This window comes from Theropithecus gelada, chromosome 14, assembly GCF_003255815.1.
Source record: "Theropithecus gelada isolate Dixy chromosome 14, Tgel_1.0, whole genome shotgun sequence".
Taxonomy (NCBI): Eukaryota; Metazoa; Chordata; class Mammalia; order Primates; family Cercopithecidae; genus Theropithecus; species Theropithecus gelada.
This window is the reverse complement of record NC_037682.1, coordinates 79,247,801-79,267,108: the sequence shown is the minus strand read 5'-3', so window position 1 is coordinate 79,267,108 and position 19,308 is coordinate 79,247,801. Positions and strand designations below refer to the sequence as shown.

Below are 19,308 nucleotides of genomic sequence, written 5' to 3'. Positions count from 1 at the left end.
TTGCCCAGGCTGGAGTGCAACGGTATGATCTCGGCTCACCGTAACCTCCGCCTCCCGGGTCCAAGCGATTCTTCTGCCTCAGCCTCCCAAGTAGCTGGGATTACAGGCATGTGCCACCCCGCCTGGCTAATTTTGTATTTTTAGTAGAGACAGGGTTTCTCCATGTTGGTCAGGCTGGTCTCAAACTCCTGACCTCAGGTGATCTACCCGCCTCAGCCTCCCAAAGTGCTGGGATTACAGGCATGAGCCACTGTGCCCAGCTCCATGTCTATTTTTATAAGAAATTAAATTACGTTTTAAGAAAGATCATGTATTTAGAAAGCCACGAGCATTAGATTTTTCTATTTCCTACTTTTTTTCAGTCCTCGTTCACTTAAAACACATGTGCAAGGCTTCCAAACCATTTTAATTTCCTCCTAATCATTTATAATAATTTCTCCCAGACAATTTTAATAATGTACCCCTAAATGTTGACATTATGGACCTGACTTTAGACTCTATTCTCTTTCCTATTCCCCAATTTATCAATCTTGTCTGCTTCTTCAGTCTTCTCTTATTCACTTAAACTTTCCTAGAGTCTAGTCTCTCCAGTCTAAGAAAGAGAGAGAAGGAGGGTAGGAAGGGGACAAGAAAGAAAAGAAAAACCCTTAATCCTCTAACAAATGGCCCTATCTTTTTCTCTCAAGCTTCTTGAGTTTACTAAACTCACTCTTACTTCCTTATTTTACATTTATTTCTTAATCCACTACCCCAACCCAACTACAGAAATTTCTCTAGCAGCTTACCACTGACCCTCAGACTGCAGATGAATACTTTTTACCTCTCACTTACTGGATACATCTAGAGCAGTAACAATAAAGATAATGCTGTCCTTACTGAAATTCTGCATTTTAGTCAACTTTCTCTCTTGGTTTAAAAACAACAATCATTACTCTTAACTCCGCGTTTGCTAAGTGATCAGTCACTGTTCTAGGTGCTCACGCGTTTTAGTTCATGTTTTTTCTCACTACTGGCTGCTATCCATCAGTGAGTCAACGCAGCTTTTTAAAAACATAAATTAGAATAGAAAATATCCAAATATATCACATGTAGGAAGGTAAGTATTTTTCTGGGAAATTTATATACATATATATACATGTATATATGGTAACATAATCATAATATATAAAATACAGTTCTTATTTTGGGTCACATCAAAAACATTTGAAAGACACTGTGTCATATTCAATCCTCACAGCCCTACCTATGAGGCCCACATGTTAATTTACACTTTTCATAATGAAGAAAATGAGGTGTAGTAAAGTTATGTAATTTATCTAAAGTCAGACAGCTAGTGTGAGAGCTAATAGTAGACCCTAAATTTAACAAGGTATTTATAATGCCTCTTGCCACTACTCCGGCCTCTGCTTTACTGACTCCTTTCCTACTGCCTATGCTTCGAACATCAAGATTCTCCACTCCATACTTGGAACCCTTTTTCTTAATCTCCATATTCTCACTACAGAACACTATCAACCTGCGTGGTTTAAACTAATATCTACAGGCTGATAACTCCTACATTTCTACCCCTGGCCTAGATTTATCACCTGAGCTCTGAATACCCAACTGATACCCATTATTTCTCTAGCTGAATGTCATAAAAGCACCTCAGCCTCAGTATTTGCAAAGCTTATATTCAATGTTCACACATTTTTCCTATTTTATAATTCGCTTACCTTCCAGCGTTTTTCCTCTTCCTCATCCAAGCAGCAATCCTTACACCTCAGATAAACCTACTTTCCACCATAACGTTGCCATAAGCTTTGGTCAAGTCCTCACCATTTCTCTGCTGGATAACTGCAACAGCATCCCCTATTACCTGTGATATATCCCCTCCAAATCCCAAATTCACTGTCTGCATTGCTGCAAGTAATCCCTTTACAATAAAATCTAATTATTTAAGGCACATCTCCTAACTCTGAAGTACAACTTTTAACCTCTAAATTCTGTATATAATTTAATTTTTTAGACTAGGTTCCTGTGTATTTTTAAGCAATTTTTTTTAAAAAGAACCTAAGATCATATGTTTGGCCATAAAACAAGTCTTAAAAAATTCAAAAACTTGAAATCATATCAAGTCTCTTCTCTGACCAGAATGGAATAAAAGTAGAAGCCAATAACAAAGGGAACTTTGGAAACTACACATAGACATTAAACAATACACTGAGTGACCAATGAAGAAATTAAGAAGAAAATTTAAAAATTTCTTGAAACAAATGAAAATGGAAACACAACAAACCAAAATCTATGAAATACAGTGAAAGCAATACTAAGAGAAAAGTTCGTAATAAGCACCTACATCAAAAAGCAGAAAAACTTTAAGCAAACAACCTAACAATGCATCTTAAAGAACTAGAAAAGCAAGAGCAAACCAAGTCCAAAATTAGCAGAAGAAAATAATATCAAAGTAGAAATAAAAGAAATACACACCAAAAATACAAAAGATCAACAAAATGAAAAGCTGGTTTTTTGAAAAGATAAACAGATAAAAAAACCTTTAGCCAGAATAACTAAGCAAAATGCAGAAATGCATCAGAGATGAAAAAGGACACAGTGCAACTCATGTAATTCAATTGAATTACAGTAGAAATTCAAACGCTCCTAAGAGACTATAATGATCAACTATATGCCAATAAAGTGGAATACCTTCAAGAAATGAATACATTCCTAGACACATACAATCTACCAAAATTGAACCATGAAGAATTCCAAAACCTGAATAGACCAATGACAAGGGATGATATTGAAGCTGTAATAAAGTCTCCCAGCAAAGAAAAGCCCAGAACACAATAGCTTCACCGCAGAATTTTACTATGTGAACTAATACCAATCCTACTCAAACTATTCTAAAAAATAAAGAAGAAAAGAATACTTCCAAACTCATTCTATGAGGACAGTAGTACTCTGATACCAAAACCAAAGATATAGCAATAAAAGAAAACTACAGGTCAATATATCTGATAAACACTGATACAAAAATCCTCAACAAAATACTAGCAAACCAAATTAAACAGCACACTAAAAAGATAATTTATCATGAAAAACTGGGATTTATCCCAGGGATGCAAGGATGGTTTAACATATGTAAATCAGTACTAAGTGAAAGCAGTATTAAGAGAAAAGTTGTAACAATAAGCACTTACATCAAAAAAGCAGAAAAACTTTAAACAACCTAACAATGCACCTTAAAGAACTAGAAAAGAGCAAACCAAGCCCAAAATTAGCAGAAGAAAATAATAAATATCAAAGTAGAAAAAAATGAAATATACATAAAAAATAAAAAAGATCAACAAAATGAAAAGCTGGTTTTTTTGAGAAGATAAATCAATGTGATACATCATATAAACAGTATGAAAAACAAAAAACATATGCTCATTTCAATTGATACTGGAAAAGCACTTAACAAAATTCAGTATCTTTTCATGATAAAAACCCTCAAAAACCTGAAAGGAATATACTTCCACATAATAACAGTCACATACAACAGACCCACAGATAGTATCATACTGAATGAGAAAAAACTGAAAGCCTTTCTTCTAAGATCTGGAACACAACAGGGATGCCCACTTTCATGACTGTTATTCAACATAGTACTGAAAGTCCTAGCTAGAGCAATCAGACAAGAGACAGAAATGAAATTCAATTTGGAAACGAAGAAGTTAAATTATCCTTCTTTGCAGATGATAGATACGGAAAAACCTAAAGACTCTACTAAAAACTATTAGAATAAACAAATTCAGTAAAGTTGCAGGATCCAAATCAACATATTAAAATCAGTAGTATTTCTATATCCCAACAGTGAACATTCTGAAAAATAAATCAAGAAAGTAATCCCATTTACAATAGCTACAAATACAATTAAATACCTAGGAATTAACCAAAGAAATGAAAGATCTCTACAATGAAAACTATAAAACACTGATACAAGAAATTAAAGAGGACACCGAAAAATAAAAAGATTTCCATGTTCATGGAGTATAAGAATCAGTATTGTCAAAATGTCCACACTACTCAAAGCAATCTACAGATTCAGTATAATCCCTATCAAAATGCTAAGGACAATCTTCATAGAAATAGAAAAAAAAAATCATATAATTTACACGGAACCACAAATGACCCAAAATAGCCAAAGCTATCCTAAGCAAGAAGAACAAAACTGGAAGAATCACATTACCTGACTTCAAATTACACTACAATTACGCTACTTCTTCAAAAGAAGACATACAAATGGCAAGCAGGTATATAAGAAGGTGGTCAACATCATTGATCATCAGAGAAACACAAATCAAAACTACAATGAGATATCATCTCACCCTAGTTAAAATGGCTTTTATCCAAAACACAGGCAATAACAAATGCTGTGAGAAGGTGTGAAGAAAAGGAAACCCCTGTACACTGTTAGTGGGAATGTAAATTAGTACAAACACTATGGAGAACAGTTTGGAGGTTTCTCAAAGAACTAAAAATAGAACTACAATATGAACCAGCAATCTCGCTGTTAGGTATATTCCCAAAAGAAAGCAAATCAGTATATCAAAGAGATATCAAGCACTCTCACATTTATTGCAGCATTATTCACAATAGCCAAGATTTGCAAGCAATGTAAGTTCCCATCAACACATGAATGGATGAAGAAAATATAGTACATACACACAATGGAATGCTATTCAGCTTTTTTTTTTTTTTTTTTTTTTAAAGAAAGGGCTATCATTTGCAGCAACACGGATGGGACTCAAGGACTTTAAGTGAAATAAGCCAGGAACACAAAGGCAAACATTTATGAAAGCTAAAAACTAAAACAATTGAACTCATGGAGATAGAGAGTAGAACAAGGGTTACCAGAGGCTGGAAAAAGTAGTGGTGGGGCAGGGTGGAGGGTAGTGGGGATGGTTAATGAGTACAAAAATACAGTTAGATACAATGAATAAGACCTACTATTTGATAGCACAACAGGGTGACTATAGTCAACAATTTATTGCACATTTAAAAATAACTAAGAATATAATTAGGATGTTTGCAACACAGAGAAATGATAAATGCTTGAGGCAATGAAACATTTATCCTGATATGACAGTTAGGTATGCACTGTATGCCTGTATCAAAACATCTCACGAACCCCGTAAGTATATACACCTACTATATACCTATAAAAATTAAAAATTTTTTAAATTAAAAATAAACATAGAACCTAATTAACATTAAAGACCTTTCACTTAAAAATCAGTAAATAGTTTAAAGGTCAAGATCAAAAGTTTTTTACTTGCTGCTAAAGTTATCTCTAATATACTAAGGTATACTTATATAAAGATGTTCAAGAATAATCACAAGTCTTTCACTCAATACTTGCAGGTTGTCCAATCAATAAAGAGTCTGGTTTTCTTAAATAGATAAACTAAATCTACACCTTGAGACTAATAAAATCATTTATTTATGCCTTCACAGAGAATTGATTAGAATTCTCAAATGGCAAAAAGAAATAATGTTTCTAAATGTTTAAAGTATAACAATAAACTCTGACTTGCACTGATTTCTAACTATAAATGCCATGCTGCACAATGTTGACATCAGATTATTTAAGATATTTCTATTGTGAATCAGTCCCATATAGTCTATAGATTAACTGCTATGACAAGTTGGAACCATTCACTCTATATGTTAAAATAAACCTGGATTTGTTGTTGCCTTTGCAAAGGCATGTGGAAAGAATTTCTAACTGGTACTTATTAGATTAGGATCAAAGTAGTTATAATACACTTTACAGTACTACTTTAAATTTATCTATAAAAAATTATGCTGAACTACTTCCTTTCTCTCAAATATTCTTCATAGACAGGTACCTAATGGTGAATATAAAACCAATGAACTAGTATTTTTAAATGTTGCATTTTTCTTTTTTATGTGTGTGTAGGATTAAGTGCAACAGTTTTGATGTTTATTGTTGATTCTTTCTTTTGCTTCTTAATTAAAAGAGTTAGTGATCAAAAGAAACTGATTTATTTTTCCACATGACTGTTGGGAAGGCCCAATCCTGAATGAAAAATTATGATGAATGCAAACTGATTTGCCCATAAATACATATTTGGAAGTAAAGAAATTATTTCAAGGGGTGCATGAGACCAAATTTTCTAAAAAGTTTTTAAATATGACTTCTGCTTGGCCAAAATCAACAGAAACAAACAATGACCTAAGGTACAGCAATGACAATAGCATACATAATAAAAATAAGGTGATTGAACAAAGGAGGTAAAACTATTATGAAGAATGCCCACTGAGATTATACAAAAAGCTCTTTCAAAACATCCTCAGGATATGTTCCACCTTCCCTTGTAATCCATTTCCTAACAGAATCCATAGCATGTATATCAAGAGACACTTGTGATGGCTAGCTACATGGCTGTCAGGCCAGCTGACCAGAAAAGAACTAGAACTCTCTCCTCACACATTACCTTTTCCCAGCCCAAGCCTTTGAAGCATTTGACATTACACACCAGAAGTAAGTGTGTGATTTCATTTGAACATAAGCCTTACTTCTGGTGTATAATGTGAAAATCTGATCATTAACATATGAAATATATGTAAAATAACTATTACAAAACTATTAAGAGCTATGTAAAAGTAAGTTACTTCATTACACATTATAGTTTTCACATAGTTTTCAATATCAAAAACGTGTTGCTTTTAAGTAAATTCATAGTATAGTCGTCACATCTTGCGACATCTTTGGAAAACATTTATGAAACTACTTCTCAAGTTCTTTCTTTGAAAAAAAAAAAAAAAACCGGCATATTTTCTTTTTCTTGAAAGCAGGCCTCATTTCCCCATTCCCCCTTTGCCCATTTCCCCTTTGCCCATTAGGATAAAAACACAAGTTGACTTATTTCAAATATAAAATTCTTCCCTATCCTCTTCTCATAGGAGGTTACCATAAACGGAGTCCTGGGGACAGTCTCATTTGACTATCCAACTTCATGCAATTAGATTTAACATAATTGTTAATAAATGAAATAAATGTGTCTTCAAATATATGTATTTATAATAAAATTTAATTTTAAAATAAAATATTCAAATGCAATTGGACCTGCCAAGTGTCATGTACAATAGTGTTTGTTCATTCCCAAACACAAGCTAGCATGCAGACAAATCTAATATTGTTTTGTTTGGTTGTAATACTTTATAAATTGTTTGGTTTTACCATATACCAAACCTCTGCTGTTGAGCTATTCAAACTAACTCCTGCCAAGAACAGTGAATTTGGTGATAGTACTTCTTTCAGGAGAAAAACAACCCCTTTCCTCAGAAAATTAAAAGTGTTTATTTTGGCACTTAAACCTTGTATTGAGCCTTCTGGAAAGTTTTTAAACTGTTGTTTTTAACCTAGACTTGTGACTGAAACAGGAAAAGGTTCCGTAGCTCTGCACCAAAACACATATTTATAGGGTTGATTTTCTTTCGACACCAAAAATACTGGGTTGATGGCAGCAATTTTCAAAACATAATTTCCTAGACCCATGCTATAAATTGGGCCTCTATCGGTGTATTTAACAAATGATTTATTTTTAAACCTCAAAAACTTCTGATGACTAAGAAATGCTACACATCAATCAAGTACATCTTTAAGTTCCACGATGGGAAGGATTTTAAATACCTGCTCTGTTAGGAATTTCCATGAAAAAGAAAATTTATTTGAGATTGGACTTTCTTCTTGTGTATGTCAACAAGTTAGGTTTCTAGTTTTTAAGCTTTTTATGATTGAATTTTCCCTACTGGGTATGCAATATCCTCAGACTAGATAAAACATAAAAATATAAAGGCAAACTATGTGAACTTTTTGCAATACTATCCTAATAATGTGTCTGAATACAATTAAGAAGTTTTTGGAAATCAGTGAGTCATTGTTCATAACTCCCATGACCCACCTCTAAATTATTAAAATATAGGAAAGAGACCACAAGAAAAGTATATTGTATATGAAGATACAGTAAAAGTAATAAATAGATCAAACAATTTCACAAAGACAACCAGATAGCTCCAATAATTCTTCAGTCACTAATGACTGATACAAAATACTAAGCATCCTAATGACTGATACAAAATCCTGTGCAGTTCAAGTCTTCCCTATCTTGACTCTTCATCTATGTTTTCCCTTCCAAAAGTCTGGCTGTCTCTTTACAAGAATAATAACAGTAACATCATCATTTTTATTTGCATATGACATTTTAAAAACTCAAAACAATTTAAAATTATATAATTTTGCTTTATAAAATACTTATTAGGACATACTAGCAGGAAATTAATGGTTTAAAAATTCTGGAAAAATAGAGATTTATGATCTCTATTATGTGATCCAGCAATCCCACTGCTGGGTATATACTCAAAATAAAGCAAATCAATATATCGAAGAGATATCTGCACTCCCATGTTTGTTGCAGCACTGGTCACAATAGCAAAATTTGGAAGGAGGCTAAGCGTCCACTGACAGATGAATAAATAAAGAAAATGTGGTACATATAAACAATGGAGTATTATTTAGCCACAAAAAAGAATGAGATCCTGTCATTTGCAACATAGATGGAACTGGAGATCATTATGTTAAGTGAATTAAGCCAGGCACAGAAAGGAAAATGTCACATGTTCTCACTTATTTGTGGGATCTAAAAATCAAAACAATTGAACTCATGGACATAGAGAGTAGAATGATGGTTACCAGAGGGTGGTAAGAGTAGTGGGGTGTAGGGGAAGGTGGGGGTGATTCATGGGTATAGAAAAAGAAAGAATGAGACTTACTATTTGATAGCATAACAGGGTGACTATCATCAATAATACATCGTACATTTTTAAATAACTAAGAGTGTAAATTGGATTGTTTGTAACACATAAGATAATAGCATTTGATTATTATGCATCATATCCCTGTATCAAAACATCTCATGTACAACTACTATGTCCCCACAAAAATTAAAAATAATTTAAAAAAAAAAATTCTGATATGGTTGGATTGTTTTATTCTTAAAAAATATATATATCTACCAAATATATCCTACTAAAAATCCACAACTGTCTTTGTTAATTAAGCACAAATTTTAATTTGAAAAGTCTGGTCCTCTCTGCTAAGACTTACTTTTGCTAGATCTGTAAATACCAAAAAGGTCTATTCAAATGAGGGCAATAAGAGTAAAATAAATGGAAATTAATTGGTATCATTAAAAATAAATAAAGATTATAAAGGAGGGGACTCTCCCTAATCAAAAATCACATTGCACACTGCTGGGATTATACGAAGATGACAGAAATCCTTCTTACTGGCATTTAAATCTTGGGCCATCCTAACACTCTTCCCCTTAGCCCCTGACAAACCCGAGACCGGTGTCAGTGAAAAGTACAACGTTGGCATTATAACAAACAATAGTTTACAGACTATCAGTGCGCTAGGGTGTCTTTGCAGAACGCTTAGCTAGAGCTCTACTGTCACTTTTTTCTTACTGAAATGTAAAATGTTGATTGTTTTATAAGCTGAGTGAAAAATACTTAGGTATTTACATACAATCAGGTCCATAAAAGATAAAAATTCACTTATCAGAATTTGAGTCCTGTTAATTGACATACTCAACTTTCTAGGATGAACTTATAAATAGAATGGGGGGTGGGAATCAATCTTCATTCCCTCTCTTTCTCTTTTCTTTACTCATGAAGAAGCAATGCTTTATCTCTGTCCACTCTGGGTGCGGGGGGAAGTATGCTGCTTGTAAGGGATAATTATTTGGAGAACACTTTAGTTTCACGGTTGATAAAATTACAAAGGGATACTGTTTGGGGTATTAACGTAAATAGGTATAACAGAACCTACCTGAAAAAGAACATGTACATGGCAGCTGTGATGCAAAACAAAAGGACCTGTAACAAGGAGAAAATACATTACTTGCAAAAGAACGCTGACATCACCATTTGAGTGAATCATAAAAGCAAAATACTATTAAATCTTGTGCCTGAAACAATAAAAGGATACACAAACCAGTCACACACATTTCATATTCTCGACCTTTCATATAAACCAAACTTGTTCAACCTGCGGCCTGTAGGCTGCATGAACTCCAAGACAGCTTTGAATGTGGTCTAACACAATTTGTAAACTTTCTTTAAACATTGTAATTTTTTTTTTTTTGCAATTTTTTTCAGTTCATCAACTATCATTAGTGTTAGTATATTTCAAGTATGGCCCAAGACAAATTTTCTTCTTCCAATGTGGCCCAGAAAAGCTAAAAGATTGGACACCCCTAATATAACCAATATTAGGAGAATAAATTGCAATACTTATATGTAACTATCATCATGTATATAATTATATATATTATACAGACATATACAGACTGGATAGAAGGGTAACAGGGTTCAAAAAAAAAGGGAGCAGCAAATTTTTAACTTTCTGTTAGAATGCCTAAACAAGCAAGCTTAACTTAAAAACAAGGACAACAGCTTTTGTATAATCAATTCAGTGAATAAATCAGAAAGCTTATTAACTATGATATGAAGATGACCAGATTTTCTAATGTAAAATACAGTACAGTTGTTAACCAATTCTAATCAATAAGAAAAGCTCATAAAAATACAATATTCCTTTGTGGAATACGGACTAGCTATAAAAGTAATTCCTCTAGAAGCAGGCATAAGAACATCTGAAATGATGATCTCAAAAACATCACAGTAAACACAACCATATTAAGATGGTATATGGAAGGAACCCAGAACTCCAGTCCTGACTAACGTCTTAGTTACACCAAAAAAACAGATTGGAAAAGTTGTTTTAAATCACAAAAATTAAAGTTGTAGAATGCATTCTTATGTTAAAAAACAACAGTATAAATTAAGCATAAGAATGTCAATGGCCTCACATCACAGACAAATAAGAAATGAACTTTCTTTCGATTGTGAAAGGCTAACCACAAGAACAGAAATGAAAACACTGGAAAAATTGTTTTGCTATTTCTTTTTTTTTTTTTTTTTTCTCTTTTTTTTTTTTTTTTTTTAATTTATTTATTATTATTATACTTTAAGTTGTAGGGTACATGTGCATAACGTGCAGGTTTGTTACATATGTATACTTGTGCCATGTTGGTCTACTGCACCCATCAACTCGTCATTTACATCAGGTATAACTCCCAATGCAATCCCTCCCCCCTCCCCCCTCCCCATGATAGGCCCCGGTGTGTGATGTCCCCCTTCCTGAGTCCAAGTGATCTCATTGTTCAGTTCCCATCTATGAGTGAGAACATGAAAGTTCAACCATTATGGAAAACAGTATGGCGATTCCTCAAGGATCTAGAACTAGATGTACCATATGACCCAGCCATCCCATTACTGGGGATATACCCAAAGGATTATAAATTATGCTGCTATAAAGACACATGCACACGTATGTTTATTGCAGCACTATTCACAATAGCAAAGACTTGGAATCAACCCAAATGTCCATCAGTGACAGATTGGATTAAGAAAATGTGGCACATATACACCATGGAATACTATGCAGCCAAAAAAAAGGATGAGTTTGCGTCCTTTGTAGGGACATGGATGCAGCTGGAAACCATCATTCTTAGCAAACTATCACAAGAACAGAAAACCAAACACCGCATGTTTTGCTATTTCTAACACAAATAATTTCTAGTCAACCTGATGAAAGCATGGTAATGATGCCATTACAAATCAAGCTTGACAAGTTTGCTGTCTTAGCCTAAGATAAGCATTATATATAGCCTGAATGACTTAGAAATGTATAAATATACCAATGAAAAAGAGGATTGGTATCAATTAATATGAAGTAAATATTATATATATTTATGTAACATTATATATCTATAAAATCTCTTTCTATGCTAAACACACATACTCTTCTCCCCTCCCTCTTTCGCTTCTTCCTTCCTCTCTCCATCTCTCTTCTCCATTGACTTAAAACACCCTATCCATGAAGCGTAAGGTTCATTTTACCATTTCACTGTTTTTAGAAACATAACTTAAAGCATGTAAAATAATTTTCAGTTATTTCCAATTGATTATAAATTAAAGTCTAAGTGGGTTTATTTACTGGCTATAATTTGGCTAACAAAACTCAGTCATGATATTCATTTCTTAAAATTTCTCTATCATTCAATCCCTGTTAGACAATGCCATCCTTCCCAGATGTTCAATGCTTCAGGCTTTTCCTCCACTATCAGTGTTCCCCTTGCAGATCACACTAAAAACCTCTCTAGAAGTATCCCACAAATCTTTCACACACTCTTCATCTTCTCTAAATATCCAAAGTCTCTCATCCCTCAAAATGTTGGTGTGATCTATCCTAATATGCTAACCTATCTGTGTTCGTACTAAACTGGTAATTATCTTTACAAATAATACACTCGAAACTGAGAAAAAGTACAATGTTTCAGAACTCAAGCGTTAGACTAAGATAGACCTAGGTTTGAATCCTAGTTCTGTGTACCTCTAGATATTTTATATAATTTCCCTAAACCTTAGATCCCTTATCTATAAACTGAGAATAATATCATACTTTGAATTATTTAGAAGAATTAATGAGATGATGCTTATAAAAGTTTATAAAAACAGTCTGCTGAAGAATTAATGAGAGGATGCTTATAAAAGAAAGGTGGAGTTATCGTCCAACAAATAATGGGAGAATGCTATAACCAGCTTTATAAAATTCTTCAGCAGATTGTTTTTATCTTGTTTTGTTACTGACATAAGTGATCTAGATAGAAAAACCTAACCCAGAGAAATAAATCTGGAAAGAAATTATTTTTAAGCAGGGAGCCCTTTTGAAATCTCTAATATCACTGATAATTAGGAGAATAAATCAAAAGGATATTACAGTGCAATTGACTGATTCATTAAACAAATATTTATTGAATTCCTACTGTGGCTGGTACCATTCTAAAACTTACCACAATGCACAAAATGGACAAAGTCCTTGGCCTCATGGAACTTATCTTTTAGCCAGGTAAGAGAATATATTTTTAAAAAGATGTATGTTAGACAGTAGTAGGAGTTTTGGAGATAAAGTAGAATAAGGAAAGAGAAATACAGGAGACTGGGGGTTGTTATTTTATACAAAGTGGTCAAAGAAGAAGAGACTTGATAGCAGAGACACTGTAAGAGAAAAGCCGGGGGACCATATGCATAGAGCTACTGGAAGGATTTTGGATTCCATCAAGAAAGATGGGAACTTAATGCAAAATATATTTGTTATTATTTTAGTTAAAGATGCTAAAAACAGCATTTCATTTTTAGCTAAGTTTTTTAAAAAGTTTTAAAAACTGTGCTAGTTTATCATTGTTACTTTCACAAAGTATTTTTCCAAATAAATCTAAATCCACAGCTAAATAAGGAAGAATACTTCCTCTGTGTTTGAAATTACAGAATTTTAAAGCTAAAAGACACTTTGATATAAACCATCATATTTTTTCATATCAGGAAACTCAGATCCTGAAAAGGTAAGCGATACGTCCATGCTCACTGAGCTAGCTGTATCTTACATTCCTTCATTAAACAAATATTGGCCAAGTGGTTACTCTGTACCTGCTAAATAGAGAGGATATTTGAATACAATTCTGACCCTCAAGGACCTTACAGGATACTGCAGTCCAATACTGTAGTTACTGGACACGTGTGGCTATCTAAATGATTTAATAGCTTTATTGAGGTATAATCAAAATAAACTGTACATATTTAAAGTGTACAATTTTATAAGTTTTGACATAGCTATGTACCTGTAAAATAATCATCATAAGCAAAATAATAAACATATTCACCCAAAAAGCTGCTTATAGCACTCTCCCATTATTTGTTGGACGGTAACTCCACCTTTCTTTGGCTTGATGTTAGCTGTCTTATAGTTTTAACTGATTGGGGTCTTTACATTTGAAGTGCATTGCTTGTAGGCAGCATATAATAGTTTCCTGCTTTTTTATCCTATCAGAAAATCTTTGTCTCTCAATTGAGATATTTATACTATTTACATTTAATATGATTATTGGTATGCTTATATTTAAATCTATCATCTTGCTATTTATTTCTCTACTTATCTCTTACTGTTTTATTCCCCTCGTTTCTGCCCCTTTTTGATTAACTAAGTTTTTGTATTGGTTTGTTTTGTTTTGTTTTTTGAGACGGAGTCTCACTCTGTCACCCAGGCTGAAGTGCAGTGTTGCAATCTCGGCTCACTGCAACCTCCACCTCCCATGTTCAAGCAATTGTCCTGTCTCAGCCTCCCCAGTAGCTGGGAATACAGGCACATGCCACCACACCCAGTTAATTTTTGTATTTTTAGTAGAGATGGGGTTTCACCATGTCAGTCAGGCTGGTCTCAAACTCCTGACCTCACGTGATCCACCCACCTCAGTCTCTGAAAGTGCTGGGATTACAGGTGTAAGCCACTGCACCCAGCAACTGAGTATTTTTCAATGATTGCATTTTCTTCCCTTTGTTGGCGTATTTTAGTGTTGGTTTTATGGTTTATAGTATACATCTATAAATTGTTGTCTATATTCAAATGACATTATACTACTTAACATATAGAAAAAAAATCTTCCAATAATGCATTTCCATTTCTCCCCTCTTGATCTTTGTGCTATTATTGTCATCCACAGTGTATGTATGTACAGATATATCTAAATTCATCATTATATTTTAATCACTTTGACTTAAAAATGTAGGTCTGCAAAGCTTTTTCATTTTGTTTTGAAAGATACTTTTGTTGGGTATAGAATTTTAGGCTGATGGATCATTTTGTTTCAGTGGTTTACAAATGTCACTCTATTGTCTTTTCACAATTTGATTACGATGTGCCTTGGGTAGTCTTCAAAATATTTCCTGTAGTAGGATTTATTAGGCTACTTGGATCTCTGGGTTTACAGTTATCAAATTTGAGTAATTTTTGGTCATTATTTCACCATTATTTTTTCTTCTCCCTTCTCTGCTTCAAGAACTCCAATTACATGAATAGGAAGTCACCCACAACTCACAGATGTTATCTTTATTTGGTGATTAAAAAAGAAAAAAACAAAACCATGGCCAGGCACAATGGCTCATCCCTGTAATACCAGCACTTTGAGAGGCCAAGGTTGTCAGATCACTTGAGGTCAGGAGTTCATGACCAGCCTGTCCAACATGGCAAAACCCTGTCTCCACTAAAAATACAAAAATTAGTCAGGCATGGTGGTGCACATCTGTAATTCCAGCTACTTGGGAGACTGAGACATAAGAATTCCTTGAACCCAGGAGACAGAGGTTGCAGTGAGTGAGACCACCACTGCACTCCACCGAGGTGATGGAATGAGACTCTGTCTCAAAAAAAAAAAAAAAAAAGAAAAAGAAAAAGAAAAAAGAAAAAAAAGTCTCTTTTCTCTCTATGTTTCATTTTAGATGGTTTCTATTCTTATGTCTTCAGGTTCACTAACACTTTATTCTGCAATGTATAATCTGTCATTAATATCATCCAGTAAGCTTTTCATTTCACAAATTGTAATTTTCATCTCTAGAAGTTTCATTTTTCCTTTTTCCCCATTTCCATATCTCTAACTTTTTGAAACTATAAAATTCAGCTATGATAACTCTTTTTAATATCTTTGCCTGCAATTTAACATATTTATAAGTTATCATTTGGTACTAATTTGCTGATTTATCTATTCATTATGGGTCAAATTTTCCTATTTCTTATTGCATGGTGGTAATTTTTTACTGGCTGTCAGCCATTCTAAATTTTACCTTAATAGGTGTTGCCTATGTTTGCATTCCCATAAGTTTTCTTGAGCTTTGTTGTGAGACACAGTTAAGTTACTTGGAAACAATTTGATCTTTTAAGGACTTGCTTTTAGGACATTTTAATAAGAGATGAAATCCAGGGCTAATTATTCCCCATACTAAGGTAAAACATTATGTGTACTTTACCCAATGCCACATGAATCTTTGAGATTTTCCAGTCTGGCTAATAGAAACAGACAATATTCCTATTCCTGTTTGAGTGCTAACTACCCAATTAAAAACCTCTAATTCTTCAGATTGTTCTTTCTTTGGCTTGGAACAGGTTCCTCACATGCAAGTCCTACTCAGTAATCAGCTGAGTACTTTCCTCTCTAGTCCTCTGTTCTGTTACCTGAATCCAGCATGGTCCACCTACACTTTGAGCTTTATTTCCTCAACTCAGAAAGTCCTCTAGGTTTTGTCTGAGTGACCCCTCTTTAATCCATGCCCGGAAATTCTCTCTAGACAGTAAGCTTGGGTAACTGTAGAGCACATTTGTTTCCTATATCTCAGGGAACACTGTCCTTCAACACTTAATATCCAGGATCTTGCATACCATTTTTTCATACACTTTGTTCATGTTTTTGATCAAGTTGTTTCCACTCTCCAACTGGAAGAATAAATCTATCACTGGTATCAAATCATGACCGGAATCAGAGTGTGGTTATTTAAATTTAAATTAATTAAAATTAAGTAATATTAAAATTTGTTTCTTCATTCACCCTAGCCATATCTCAAGTAATCAAAAGCCATATGTGGTAGTGGATACCATAACAGACATAACAGATATAGATCATTCTCATCACTGCAAAAAGTTCCACTGGACATCTCTAGACAGTGAATGACATTTTCATTGTGTATTACAGCAATATTTTAGCACTTTACATATTTTAACTTTAGCTGCAAAGTATACATCTGCACATATATATGCTTTACACTTTCATGTGTAAATTGACACAAAAAATTAATGATCATATTTAATCTGTTCATTTGTAGAAACAATATAATACTACCTATTACATAAGCTATAAGGATTTATATATGATGTAACATACATAAAGCCTAATAGCGTGACTAGCACATCACAGATGCTCAATACATGGTAACTTTTAACTTGAAAAAATTTCTCTATCATTCATTACCACTTCACAGCCATGGGGCAATATACTTCAGCAGGATAAGTAATTCTGAAATTGCTGTTTTCACTTTTGTAAAAATAGTTTTAAATTAAAAAAATAGTATCAGTCATACTAAAACATGGATGAACCTCAAATACATTATGCTAAGTGAAAGAGGCCAATTACAAAGACCAATTATGTATGATATTGTTAATATAAAATTCTAGAACAGGCAAGTCCACCTACAGAAAGTAGAACAGTGATGGCCTAGAGTTGGAGGAGTAAGGGGTGATGGAGAGGAACTACTAAGGGATGATGAGGAAGGGCTGTTAATAGGTACAAGAATTATTTGGGGGCAATGAAAAGGTTTTAAAATTAGATTGCAGGGTTGGATGCACACACAACTCAGTAAATATTTGAAAACCCCATGAAACTGATACATTAAACTGGTAAATCTTATAGCATATAAACTACACCTCAAAAAAGCTGTTAAACTGATACAAAAGAGTAATGCATGTACATGATAAAAACAAAAATTCAAACAGAATAACAAATAACAATGAAAAGGAAGTTCCCTTCTAAGATTTTTGGACTTTTATAGAATTTTGTATGAGTATGTACATACCTTTGTACATAGAAATATATCAAATACAGACATTGTCTTAAAGACATATACTTTTCAATTTTATATACACAAAGCATACACATATATGGATATGCTGAAGTTTATTTAAAGTCTCCTATGAATACTTAGAATGGATGCAATAAACTTTTCTAAATACCAAAGTATACTTTGTAAACGTATCGCTGGAGGTGAATTCTTGTCAAAGGACAAGTACATTTTTAATTTTGACAAATACTGCCAAATTGACCTCCAAAGAAAATCATACCAATATATACTCCCCACAACAGCATATGAAAGTAGCTATTTCCTTACACTAGTTATTTTCCTATACCCACAAAAACTGTGTTTTATCCTTGCCAGACTGATAGGTGAAAGAAATGTTATTTCATATTATAGTTACATCCCTCTTATTAAGTTAAGCTGAGCCTCCCAGGTTTATAATCCTTTTGTTTGTTTTTTTTGGTTGGTTGGTTGGTTAAACTACTTTTTCGTATGCTTTATTTTTGGTTGGGTTAATGGCCTTTTAGAAACAATTTTGTTTTTTGAAAATGAATATATTTATATGAAAACATGGAATTTTATTATTATCAACAAAAATATGGGTGATTAAACAAAAGCAATCACATAAAAGAAACATCAAAATGTATTAGGCCGATATAACATAAGGGCACAGAAAGTATAACAAATAATGTGCAAATAAAGTTCATTCAGCTGGAAAATAGTGTTTTCTCTCTGGAAAGACTTTGTAGGAAATGACAGATTTACAATTTATTGCTTCCTGTTATAGGTCTTACAAAACTTTCAAGAAAAACTGTACTATTCTGTCATCACTATGTCATGTAGAATTACACGAAAACTATGCCTCGCAAGCAGTAGCAAAGAAACAAAATCACAATATAGGAAGTCCTTAAAATAATCAGAAATATCAAAAATGTGAACATGGCCAAAAGTAAACACAGCCCGGTAAAGAAAGCTGTTTTTACTATTTAAGCCTGAAAGTGGTTAAAACATATATCCATTTTAAATTGTACTAGAGAACTGAACACATGGTACGTTTAACTATTTCCTACCACAAAACTCTTTTGCTTTTCTTTAGTGTATTTGATTATTTGTTTTTTGCCCCTGATCACAGTGCCTGTGGCCATTCCTTCTTGAGTATCTCCAAAGACACTGATGCTTAGTGAGTAGGGAACCTAGCTAGCCTTCACTATTCACCAAGTTCATCTCCCCGATATTCATTAAGATCCTCTTCCTTCCATGACTCAAATAAATACTGAAACTGAAGAGCAATATACTTCCTCTTGTACCCTCTGTACTTCATTCATATTTTAGCCATATTTCTACCTATCCATTCAACAAAAACTAATCTGGTGTCATGTGTTTCTAATATTTTACAACTCAGCAACTTGAAAGGGGACAGATGTAGAAAGGTAAGCTCTGGATTCAGGAGCCTTCATGACCTTGAATAAAACAGAAAAGACAAGGAACCACAAGTTCTCACCCTCCTTCATTTATTATTCAATATCTGTTATAGTCCCAGCACACTATGAGAAAATAACTACCTAATACTTGATTCTTGTTGCCCTGAAGAACATAGTTTGGTGGAAATGTAGGCATATTAACAGATCATTCCAATAGAATACAATAGGACAGAAGTATTTATACTTCATCCTATAGGTGGTACTCACCAAAACATCTGACTATATTGTTATTTTAATTATTTAATGTATTTAAGCA

At 33.4% G+C, this 19,308-nt stretch overlaps 1 protein-coding gene across 2 annotated transcripts in view; it reads right to left on the bottom strand.

Moving 5' to 3' along the window:
• The window catches only part of TMEM135 (transmembrane protein 135), a 261,010-nt gene that overhangs the window by 67,581 nt on the left and 174,121 nt on the right, over positions 1-19,308 (bottom strand). For both annotated transcript variants that reach the window (XM_025357908.1, XM_025357910.1), the window contains one exon: positions 9,884-9,930. In XM_025357908.1, coding sequence (XP_025213693.1) covers positions 9,884-9,930 — 47 coding nt within the window. The remainder of the gene's footprint in view (positions 1-9,883; positions 9,931-19,308) is intronic.